This window comes from Anastrepha obliqua, chromosome 1 (assembly GCF_027943255.1).
Source record: "Anastrepha obliqua isolate idAnaObli1 chromosome 1, idAnaObli1_1.0, whole genome shotgun sequence".
NCBI lineage: Eukaryota > Metazoa > Arthropoda > Insecta > Diptera > Tephritidae > Anastrepha > Anastrepha obliqua.
In genome coordinates this window covers 866,251-878,236 of record NC_072892.1, presented here as the reverse complement: position 1 = coordinate 878,236, position 11,986 = coordinate 866,251, and the positions used below count along the sequence as shown (strand labels likewise).

The 11,986-nt window shown below is 38.7% G+C and overlaps 1 protein-coding gene across 2 annotated transcripts; it reads right to left on the bottom strand.

The window, feature by feature from the left end:
• Positions 1–989: 989 nt before the first annotated feature.
• On the bottom strand, positions 990–10,096 carry LOC129235814 (uncharacterized). Of its 2 annotated transcripts, none has more exons than XM_054869855.1 (5): positions 9,950–10,096; positions 7,515–7,679; positions 6,815–7,437; positions 5,717–6,127; positions 990–5,661 (listed from the first exon to the last, which is right to left on the bottom strand). In XM_054869855.1, exons 2-5 carry the CDS (start codon positions 7,606–7,608, stop codon positions 2,203–2,205), a joined length of 4,587 nt encoding a protein of 1,528 aa, XP_054725830.1. In that variant the 5' UTR covers positions 7,609–7,679; positions 9,950–10,096; the 3' UTR covers positions 990–2,202. The 2 variants fall into 2 exon arrangements, with proteins under 2 accessions (XP_054725830.1, XP_054725829.1); XM_054869854.1 differs by lacking the exon at positions 9,950–10,096 and adding an exon at positions 9,807–9,898.
• Between the last annotated feature and the right edge of the window lie 1,890 nt (positions 10,097–11,986).

The window sequence follows — 11,986 nt, the reverse complement described above, 5'->3', positions numbered from 1 at the left end:
AGAAAGTCGGACCCCAACATATAGTGTTCAGCGTTGGCTTTATGGCTACTGATTGCCGTATTTGAGCTGAAGAGCAGCCCAAAGTCACACAAAAACAGCCATTACATCTATCGAAAACAACCATTTGGTGCGGCCTATGGACTGAAGGAATTATCGGCCCATATTTCTTCAAAGACCAGGCTGGTGCCAGTGCAGCAGTGAATGGCCAACGCTATCTGTTCATGATAAATAACTTTTTAATACCGTCAATTGAACTTGCAGTACAGCTTGTGAAACATTGGATTTACTGGATCGTCGTTTCGGTGAAGAATTTTTCTCTCGCCTCGGATCAGTAGATCAGAGATCATGTGATATCACACCTTTGCATAATTATTTACGTAAGTAAGTAAAGTCTAAATGCTTTATGAGTAAACCAACTTCAATTGAGACATTGGAAGCCAACATTACTAAAGTTATTCGCGAGATACTGACCGAAGTCCTCCAGCGGGTCATTCAAAATTGGTATTTACGGATGGCCGAATTACGCCGCAGTTAAATTAAAAATAAGATTTAGGGACTATCTTAGATTAAAAATAAATGCCATGAATGATTCTACACAAAAACAGTAAAGATTGCGCACAATCAATTTGAATTTTCGTTGCTTTAATTCGAATTAAAATCCGATACCTCTAAATTGATCACCCTTTATGTATGTATAAAACTCTCATAGAATAAAACGGCTTGGAATAAAAATAAAAAAATGTAGAACTGAGTTTCCTTGTCTTACAAACGGCGAATTATGATCTATGTGACCAGTGGTTTGCTGCCCCTAATTGCATTTTCCATCACTTTTATTCGAGACATAAGACCGAAAGCTATAAGAACAAAACTTAGTCGGAATTACTGAAGAAAGGATTTATTCGGCAAAAACAATATATATATACATTAGTATGTATTTACAATTTATTAATTATTGTTCTTAGGTATTTTATATACATATATGTTTCTCATAGAATTAAATTCGAAGAAAGAACTTCTGGTCGTTAATGCCTTCTAATCGAGCGACGTGAGTTATGATATCATATTTTAGCTATGAACTTCATACGTATGTATGCGTGTATTTGTGTACTTAAATAGGTATGTACAACATTGGTTTTCATTTAATATAAGCTTTCTGCTACATGTATTTGTATATCACTGCATTCAAGTATTCTGCCTATTCGCTTACGGCTACAGATTCAGAGACTTCAAGCACAAATCAGTAAAACAAAATTTGTATAGCATTGTTATAAATCTCAAAATAATCTATCAACATGTAGATGTATATGTATGTATGTATGTATAGGCGAGTGCATGCATATGATATACATAGATATATGCATGCGCGTAGGTTTGTGGAGTTAGTACTTAGCCGTTGGCCGCTTCGCTTATTGTAGATAAGAAAGACTCATATACGTTTCAATATGTTTTAATTTTAATCCCACTCGTATATGTATGTAAATACACACTTAAACCTACCAATACCACTTAAAATGTACTTACATATGAGTTCTATTGAAGTCAGCAGTTAAACCTATCTAACCTAATTAATTGGCCTATTCGAAAGATATATCTGTACGTATGACAAATACGAGTATGCATAATCACACTTATTTCAGTTAATATTTATAAGAGTATATGAATGCTTTCCGAATGTACATTCATATGTATTTCTATACACTTATTAATGCAAAAATTATTTTAATTCAGAAGTGTCGAAAAAACTAGGTGATTAAATGGTGTACATTTGTATTCATATTTAATGTATTTTCTTAGTTCGTAGTTGAAATCCCGCGTATATAAGTATGTGTGTGTATATTTACAGTTAATTACCAATAATCGTACAATACAATAATTTATATTCCAAATATTTTAAGAAAAAATCGTTGCATGTATGCGCGCTTGCCTTTGGAAAACGTCTAAAATAGCAAGGGATTCGTATGTATGTTTGTATATACATATGAAAGTAAGGTGGTTTAAAAGCAGCTATTTATTGTAAAGTACAATCCACTTGTTTGATTTTTCGTTGCGACTAAGTATTCGGTTCGATGTAAAAAGCTTAGGAATTCAAGTGTATGTATGTACGCGTCGAGTTTTGCACTAAGCAAAAGGGATAAATCGAGTTTACCCTTAGTAGTTTTGGTAATTTTTAAATAAATTCTTGTTGTAGTTCAGTTATTTGGTTTATATAGTCCAGACTTGAACCTTTTCCGCAACCACACACCAACTGGCCCGTTCGTAGTATGAAGATACTATGTGTAGACTGGTTACGTGATGGTTGATCAATGCATCGAGCTCTCCTTCGCGGAAAACGTGATAATAGCGGTGGTGTGTTGTGGCGCCCCCTTGCGAGGGGCTTTCGAGAGATCCAGTTGAGCTGTTGGAATTACCCCACGATTCTGTTGATTGTCGATTGTGGAGTAATTTTTGTTTTTCCATGTCTTTATCTTTCTCTTTATTAGTATTTTCTTCCTTCTCTGCGGCTATCCCAGATTCGCCCGAATCGACCCTAATTGTATTTTTGCTAGGCCGAGCATTGATTTGGCTTTGATATTTCAATTGAGATCGAGTTTCCTGGTGTTCTGCTTGCACTGGCAAGACATCGAGTTCTTCTTCTTCTTCAAATATGTCCCCTTCATCTTGCAGTAGATAAGCTGTTTCTGGATTTAAATTGTATGGCCGGTTTCGTTTGTAATTAATTTTCGATATTTTGCAATTTTCATACAGCTGCAGGGAGTAACTCCGTTCATCACTTTCTTCTTCGTTTTCCTCGTGGATAGTGAAACTTCTAGTTTGCGAGGACAAGGATGATGTCGAAGAGGTTGGAGATTGCTGCAGACTTGGTTGTGTCGAAAGGTTCGCCAACATTAAGCGTCGTTCTCGCAGTTCCTCACGGATTGACGACAAGTCTCGCAACTCATTGTTGCGCTTTTTATTTAGGCTTTCTGCCGACGCGCTGATATGCGTGTCTAAATTATCACCAGTTTCGCTATTAACTTCTGAAGTTGCACACTCATCAGAGCCGTTTTTGTCCTCGATTTTTCGTAATAACTGCACGTTTAGTTGTTCAGCAAACTCAGCAAAGTCCTGCTCCTTTTTAGCAACAGAAATCACATTTGCATTCACGCCTCCCTGAGCTGGAGGTATAGGACAACTGTCTTCTTCATTCAAAAATATGTTATGAGGAAACGCACTGTCAATTTGCAGATCGGCAGGGCAATACTGTTGCTTTTTGCCTTTGGCTATTTGCTCGGATTCAGGTTCTTCGCTTTTATTGAGGTCCAATTCTTCACATTGATCGGATGTTGGTGATGTTTTCATATGGGTTTGTTCCGAGGAAATTGCTGTCGTATTCGATTTACCAGTACTAATTACGCTATCAATGGAGTTTGGAGTAGACGCCTCGCTAGAGTCGCTGTCTAAATCGTCGGTGGCGGGGTTGAAAAGCTCAAGAGACATAAGTTTCGGTATGCTCGGTATGGATGAGGTGGAGGTGGCTGAACAACGTCGTACTATCGGAAAGTTTTGGCGGATTGCTTGCAGGGATTGCTGCTTACGAAATTTAGGGATAGGAGGCAGGTTCTTGATAATCTGCTTGGTTATTTTAGCAGCGACTTCGTTCTTTTGTGCAGCTTTGTCATTTTTCTCTTTTTGTTCCTCTTTGTAATTTTCGTGTTTTTTGATGTGCGCTTCATCGAAGTTGAATCGATTCTCAGCGGTTTCGGCATTATTTTTAGCGTAAATTTTGGAATTTAGACTTTCTTTCGCGTCACATACATTGTTTGAAGGTGGAGTCAGTATAGCCATTGCGGCGGTTACGGCCGCTACTGTTCGAGGAGGTGAAGTAACCACCGCTTGTATGGCTGCTGGAGAATGCGCGGGAGTGGGTGGGCATGGCATAATCAAAGGGGATGTAGGCACAGAGGGCAATCGCTGCTGGTGAGAATGTGGTTGATGTTTAAGGCATGTAATACAACTGGCAGGGTTGCCATTGGATTGTATTTTGCAATTACCGTTATTTTGTTGGCAACAATTTCCATATGCATGACAGCCACCTCCGCTTCCGCTGTCACCACCATTGATTGAAGACGAATTGCTCGAACTCGAATTAGAACTTTGATGCTGTTGCTGGTAGTTAAGTTGCTGCTGATGCTGTTCAGGTTTCGGAATGAAAATAACCGAGGCGAAACTATCTTCAGACTCGATACTGGTATCCGACTGTAAACTGCTGTCTTTGGAGGAGTCCGAACCGGACTCCCGCGAGTGTCGGCGTGCCTTTTCCTCCTTATTTTCATGGCAATCGTTAGTGGTGCAAAACGTGTTGCAACCTGTATAGTGGTATGTGCTGCAATAGCAAGCCGAGGTGGTGCATTCAGCACTGTTGCAATATGTTACCGGGCCAGCGTATTTATTAACGTTGCCTCCAAGTGACAATTGCTTTTGCAAGTTGGTTGAGGGCGAACCTTTTTCAAGGGCATGCATGGAGGCACCTTGTTGGCGATGGTAATTTTGAGGATTGAGGGATTGTTGCTGTTGAAGTTGCTGTTGCACGTAGTGGTGGTGGTGATGGTGATGATGGTGATACTTATTGCATTTTGGGGCGTTCGCAGGCTGTTGAGCGGTACTGTTTAGCCCTGTTTCACCGACTGTTCTTTCTGACGGAACCGAACTTGTTGCTTCTGGTGTTATGTAAGAGGTTAGGTTTTGCACCAGCTTGTTCAATCCCGTTTTAGTGGCTCTCTCAAAACTGCCCGTAGAAGTTTTCATTTTCTTTGTGAAACTCTCGCGTATGACATGTAACTTCTTAGAGAACATTGCGGACCGGCAAAGAAAGGCCTCATTTAAAGAAGTCTGCTTCTGAATACGTTTGCGAACCCTTTCCTTTTCACGCAATCGGTTGACGGCCATGAGTTCTTCATTTAATGAACTTTGTTTTCGCAAAAAGATACTTGCTTGCACCATTTGCCGCGCGGTAAGACTCGATTGATGTTGTAAATTCTGGAGGTTCGCTGCTGCTCCTCCCGTATGGCTGTTAACGTTGCCATTATTGCTGTTATAATAACAGCCGCTGCGTAGGTACAAATTGCTGCTGACGCTATTATTATTACTATTATAGGTACTTATCATATGAAATGGATGTTCTGGCAGTTGATATTCTTCATCACAAAGGGATTGTTTCTGTTTGATTAACTTTGGGCGTCGTCCTAATGAATTGTTACTGTTCAAGCTTTTTACATTGGATGCCTTAATTAACTTCGTTGGTGAAACGTTGTTTGTGGTGCCAATACCTGTAGCGGCATTGCAATTGTCCATTGCTTGAAGAGCATTTTGTAAGGAGTAAGTTGCAGCCGACGTTCCCGGCTTTTGGCTAACGTCTACATGAAGAATAGTTCCTCCTAGACTTGGGACGCTGGATCGGGAGCGCACTATTTGGCGCGGTGGCGGATTAAGTATACTACCAAGACTCCGTGATTTCAGACCCGCTGAAAGTGGTGGATCGTGAAAATCTTCAAAGTCTTCGAGACGCCGAAGTTCAATAGGTAGGTCTTTCACATCTTCAAAATCAAGACTGCTGTCATTTTTTGTTTCTTTGGACGTCCATGAGTCCAGAAACCAAGGGTGTCTTCGGCCACTAGCCAGTTTCTGAAAATATCAAAATCATTTAATTCTGCTGCACTCACTGTTTTGAGAAACTTACTTGAATAGCACGCCGGACAAAGCTATAGCACGACTCACCAGGCGACGACGAAGACAAACTGGAGCTATCTCCATCACCAGCTGATCGACTTGAATTTGTTGAATCCTCGGTGTAGGCATGATACGGTGGAAGGAAGCTATCATCATCCTCCTCATCCGAACAGCTCAGATTACGAATTTTAGGAGGCTGCCATGGAATGAGTACATCTTGTGACTCAAAGCGGCGATGTCTTTGCTCAAGTGCCCACACTGTTATAATTACACGGCCACCAATGCGCAATATCCGCGCCAACTCTCGGAGAGCACTCACACGGCGCTCAGTGGTAGCAAAGTGATGGACAACAGCCAACGAAAGGACCGCATCAAATGATTCATCACGGAATGGCAGTTCCAAATTGTCACCCATCATAACCTTTAAAGAAAATAATAATCGATGAAAACTGGTCTTATGCTTACGTTCACATTTGTGTGCTTCTGTATAACAATTGGAAAAAATAAATCTGAACGCGAAGTTCATACAGCATTGGCGGCATCATTGGTCTTTATTTCTTTCGAAATGAAGCAGAAGCTGCCGTTACAGTAAATTACGAGCGCTATAGAGGCATGTTTTCTGAACTTTTGTTTCCAAATATTAATCAGCTAAACATCGAAGGCATTTGATTCCAGCAAGACGGCGCAATATTCAAGTGATCATTGTCGCCGTAAGTCATACCAACAATATTTCTGTTTGTATGTATTATTATTTTGACACTTTCTTGTCGATTATTACTTTGACGACCTGGGAACTTTGCAAAATGTATCAATGGCGAGACTAGTCACCTTCTTGAAAAGATCCAAGTGGTTTAAGCAACTTAGTTAGAGGAAGGAAATCAAAATCAGACATCACAATGGGTCTTAGTGTCACCGAGTGTCTTGTCTTATACAAGCAACCTGGCTAACTTAACCTGTCATTTTAAGTTCTCAAGCTCTTTAATACGCCCGATACTTGAAAACAATATAATGTTGTTGACATTGTTTACACTTTACTTCCAACATTAGTTATCCAGCATAAAATTTTAATAGTCGGGTATTGGATTATATAAATAAAAGGGGAACTAACCTCACCACCTTTTTCTCGCGCGACTTTGCTCAAGCGATGACACCGATCTACTCCCACTGTACAAATGGCTGGGTTTCCATGAGTAAGATAACGACCGCTGCCGCAGCCCACATCACAGACGACAGCCCCCGGCTCTAAGTTGTTGAGAAATTGTGCTATTCGTGGTCGAATAAGCCCAGTGGGCTCCTCACAGTGCTCATAAACGTCGTGGACATAGGCGCGCTCCAGCGCTGCCGAACGCCCACTGGCATCACTGCCTGCCTTTGCTGAAGATGCCACATCATTTACCGAACCAATAGCGCTCAAAGTGCCAGCGGCAAGAGAATTTGGCACTAACGTGTTGCAATTACTGGTACTCTTCTGCAATATTTTTGCATCCTTACAACCATCCGCCTCAACGACATTCACATCGGGTTGGGTATGTGCCAAACCGACATTTGCTGCTGGCGAAGAAAGAGGCGATAGGATAAGCGTGCCAACAGATCCGGCTGAATTGGCTGCACTGGAAGGAAGGGCGCAGTTGGGATTCGTTGTAGAGGAGCTGGAAGTCAATTGTTTTGTCATCGATGTATATGATTTCGTATCCAATGCGTCGGCAATTGGTGAAGTGGCACAGCTCTCATCTGAAAGTTAGTAGTTTTAATTATTAACACTTATTCGAACATGCAAATGCATGCGTGCGGTGGTGTGTATGGTATACCATTTAGATTTCCATTGATGGTGGCGAAAACATCACTTGGGGACTTAATCGAGATCTCCACTGTTGAGGCAATCGCTAAGCAGCTTGTTAACATCTAAAGTAGCTGTATTTCAGTTGAATTGATTCACTTCCGAGCTCAGATTTTATATAGCAATCTGTTACACACTGAAATACATAGACAAGTAAGTACAACTAATTAGCACAATTTTTTGTAGTTTTTATTATCAGCTGTTTGTGACAAATTACTAAAACAGTTCAGGAACCACGAAATCTAATATATAAAAGTTTTTTTAATGTTTTCTCCAAATATTTCAATCACAATTTACAAAATTTTCTGGAATTGCTAAACTTTTCCGTCCTTGTGTTTAGCGATAGCATTGAGTATGAATACATACATAACTACGTATGTATGTACAGATGCGTCCGAGCATATGCCAAAGCTCAAAATAACGAAATAAATAGCGCATAACGGAGTTGTTCTTTGTGAATGGTTAGTTTCGTTAGGTTTATGTAAACAAAAATCACTTGGCTCTCATTTTATCTACGCGCAGGAACAGAACGCTCCACGTCATACCCGTAAATGTGCGTCCTCATTACACGACTACTACTCACACACACTTGTGCGCCGCACAGCCCGCCGCCGTTTTGCCGCACGCACGCTTAGTAATTTTATGAATGGAAGTTTTGTCGTAAACACACGCAGATATAAAAAATTCAGCACATTTTAGGAACCCAGAGTGGGGTCGTTGTGCTGCTTTCGTTGACCTGTGTTTGGCTGGTGGAATTTGAACAATAATACTCGTAATAATAAACCCGAATATTTGCTGCTAATTGTCCATTTTTAACTAAGCACCGCCTAAAATTCATTACACTTTCGATTTCTGCGTATTATCTCTATCGGCTATTGCTATGGATATTTTGCAAGTACAAACCAACAACATTACAAGCATAAGTGGTAAAGGTTTTTGGACGTTGAGTTTGGACGGAGTGTTGTGAGGTGACATTCAACATTTTATGCTCACAATTTAAATTAAAAAATTTATTAAGTTAAAATGTTCGGTTAATTTATAGTTAGATAATTGGGGAAAGTGGCACGCACTGTTTAAATCTCGGCTTGTTTAAAAATTTAAGAAGATATAACAAGAGGCACTGAAATAAATATTGCGAAAAATATTTGACGAAAAAAGGGCTGGAATTAGTCATTAGAAAAAGTGAAGTAAGAGTGTACGCGTCAAACTATCAAAAGTTACAAGTATAATAATGGAATCAAAACCTGCGACATACTTTGTTCGCATTTCTTAAAAATAGAAAAAATAAAAATAATATTGAATATTTCACGTTAATTAGGATCGGTATACTGGCGTACAAGCAAATGTAGGGATACATATAAAGTTGCAACGCTTGTTACATTATTTTGCTAATCTGCATGAAGTTTGTGTCAGCGAAAACTTCGAGTATTCCCATATCAGATACTATTTTAATTTGGCGGAGATTAAATACCAACTCCTTTCGGAGAGTTTTCCCAAAACTTTAAGTCTTCAAACACATTCCATTCATAATGTTTGAAAGATATAAAGGGAAATTTCCGTTACATGAAAAGTGGATTTTATTCTTGTTGTATTTCTACCATGAATCATATGAATCATATCACCGTTCCTGTATTTTTTAGCACATTCATAGTCCTAATCAGGTCTGTCCCACGTACGAAATAACTGGTGAGATAATCAATTAATTGAGCAGGCCAGTTAGAAAGCATTCAATACTTCACCGAAGTAGCATCGAGGGATGTCAAATTTGGTGGATTAATAATATAACCGTACTTATATATAGCCGTTATGAAAACAACAAAATTGCAAACCCAATTCAATGCAATAATTTTATTACATCTATTCTCTATTCTATTTTTAAATCTGTGTGTTTGGTGTGCGATAGTCGCTTTGGAAACTCGGCGCACGTTTTGCATTCACATAAGTGTACAGATGTATATCTGTATGTAAATATGTACTCGCTGTCATCTGGACTACTTAACGAAGACAGAGAGCGTAAAAGGATAAAATCAAAGAGCGACAAAGCATACAGGATATGCACTAAACTTATTCTTTGAAATGTGTCAATTCGTGTGAGGGTGCGGAGTGGTGGAACGTGGTGGGCCACGAGGACAAAGTGTAAAAACTGAGAGAAACGGGAGCAGAAGGGAGAAGAGGCAATTTTCTTCATTAAAATTTTCTAAAAATATTTACTCAAATGTTTATTTTTTGCCAGCTTTTAAAGTTGTTCAAATATTTCGTATACCTCTGATAATGGAATTTAATTTAAGTCCACCGAACTGAAAGTTTTCTGCATATGAAAAAGTTTTTCATACGTCAGTCGCAAATTACATGATGCACTTTATTTTGTATTTAATTCAGAAATATTTAAATTTAAATCACTCGTACAATTCAAGTTTCAAAACTTCACCACTCAAGCGTTATTCACAAAACGTTTTCCTTCTTATTAAGATTTCATTTTCTTTTTACATTCCATATATAGACATTTTTTGACAGCAACGACAATCACTGACACCGAAGTGGAATTATGTCCAAGTTGTTCGGGTTGGCATCAAAAACTAAACTGGACGAACTGAGTCAAACAGCATTGAACCCAAAAGAGCTCAGCTGAAATGAAAAATGGTGCTACCAGGTTACTTTTAATTCGATTCCGAACTTGAGGGTTATCACCAAAGCTCGTTTGTAAATATTACACCAAACTGCGAAGGATGTGCATACATATACATATTATTATCCGTATATACATACACACCTACACAAAAATGTTTTTATTATAATTAAAATGTGTGAAAAAGTCACCTTCAACTAAAATTGTTACAATATCTTCAATTGTGAACAAAAACGAGGTAGCTTTTTTGGCGTATTGCCAGTTGCAAAAAAGCTTTCGTTAAAAAGCAATTTGTTCAGGCATATGAAGCTTACATGGCGTCGCTTCTGAACGAATGCTTTTGTTATTCATTTCAGTTGGATATCTCGTAAGCAATTACAAAATTGAAAATTCTTTGCGTCTACAACCCTTTCGAGATTCGTTTTTCCTTTTACCAAAATTCCCTTAAGAAAAAACGTTTTCACAAAAAAAGCATAACACGTACGTTACTGGTATTCTGTAAATGCATTTGTATACGTAAATGTAGTTAGGCATGCATCCTAGTTAGAAATTTGGCCCAGCTTCTCAAATTTTTTGCGTCATTCTCCGGCATACATATGGATCGGCCTACAATTATACTACCACCGCAAGATTAATGGCTTTTATAAGAAGGTTTTTCATAGTAGAGGTGCACCCAGGGATTTGTCATTGCCTGCCGAGAAGCGACTGTTATTAGCAAAAATATGATCTATTATAATATTTGGTCTACTTGCAAAATAGTTGTATTTTAAACAAATACAGAAAATGTCAAGGCGCGTCTTTGGGTAGGAAACTGTTATCGACATAACTGTTTCCTACTAGACCTGATTGGCTTCCGGCTTTTGGAAAACCAACAAAGTTTTTTTATTTTGACTTATGGCTTTCTAGAGAATATGATTTCATTACATCTTTGACTAGCCACTGGTTTCATCTACGACAAACATTTGATAAAGCAATTTTTTTACTGAGAAAATGCATACTGTACTCTAATACTACGTACAAACAGCACCTACCTAATTTACCATACAAGAATTCAAATTATTAATTACCAATTAATACTTAATCTATACTAATATTATAAAGAGGAAAACTTTGTTTGTTTGTTTGTTTGTAACGAATAGGCTCAAAAACTACTGGACCGATTTTAAAAATTCTTTCACCATTCGAAAACTACATTATCCAAGAGTAACATGGATTACATTTTATTTTGGAAAAAAATAGGGTTCCGTAAGATATTTGGATTTTTCGGACACAAACTGAAAAAAATCTTATATATAAAATAAAGTCAACTTTTTGTGTGTGTTCGCTAACCGGCCGTGCCTTTGCACCGAATTAAACCAAACTTACACACATTGTTAAGTAGGTATTGAAGATGGTTTCCGTATAGTTTGGATACCTATTGGTGGATAGGTCTCGAGATATAGGTCAAAACGTGGACCCGGGTAACCTTCGGATGTGTATGAACAATATGGGTATCAAATGGAAGCTGCTGGTGAATGCTTTAGTTCAGAGTATTTTTCATGCCGCTCCGTGACTAGGGTCTCGAGATAGAGACCAAAACGTGGACCCGGGTAACCTTTGGTTGTGCATGTACAATATGGGTATCAAATGAAAGCTGTTGATAAGTGATTTAATACGGGGTAATTTTCATACCTATTGATGACTAGGGTCTGGAAATATATGCCAAAACGTGGACCCGCCGTGTCTTTGCACCGAATTAAACCAAACTTACACACATTGTTAAGTAGGTATTGAAGATGGTTTCCGTATAGTTTGGATACCTATTGGTATATAGGGTC

What these genes read in the sequence shown, in the direction of transcription:
- LOC129235814 (XM_054869855.1), bottom strand. Translation starts at nt 7,608, where the DNA reads ATGTTAACAAGCTGCTTAGCGATTGCCTCAACAGTGGAGATCTCGATT. An exon ending in CATCAATGGAAATCTAAATG is followed by an intron (nt 7,438 to 7,514) that starts GTATACCATACA and finishes ACTAACTTTCAG; the next exon opens with ATGAGAGCTGTGCCACTTCA. An exon ending in CGCGAGAAAAAGGTGGTGAG is followed by an intron (nt 6,128 to 6,814) that starts GTTAGTTCCCCT and finishes TTTTCTTTAAAG; the next exon opens with GTTATGATGGGTGACAATTT.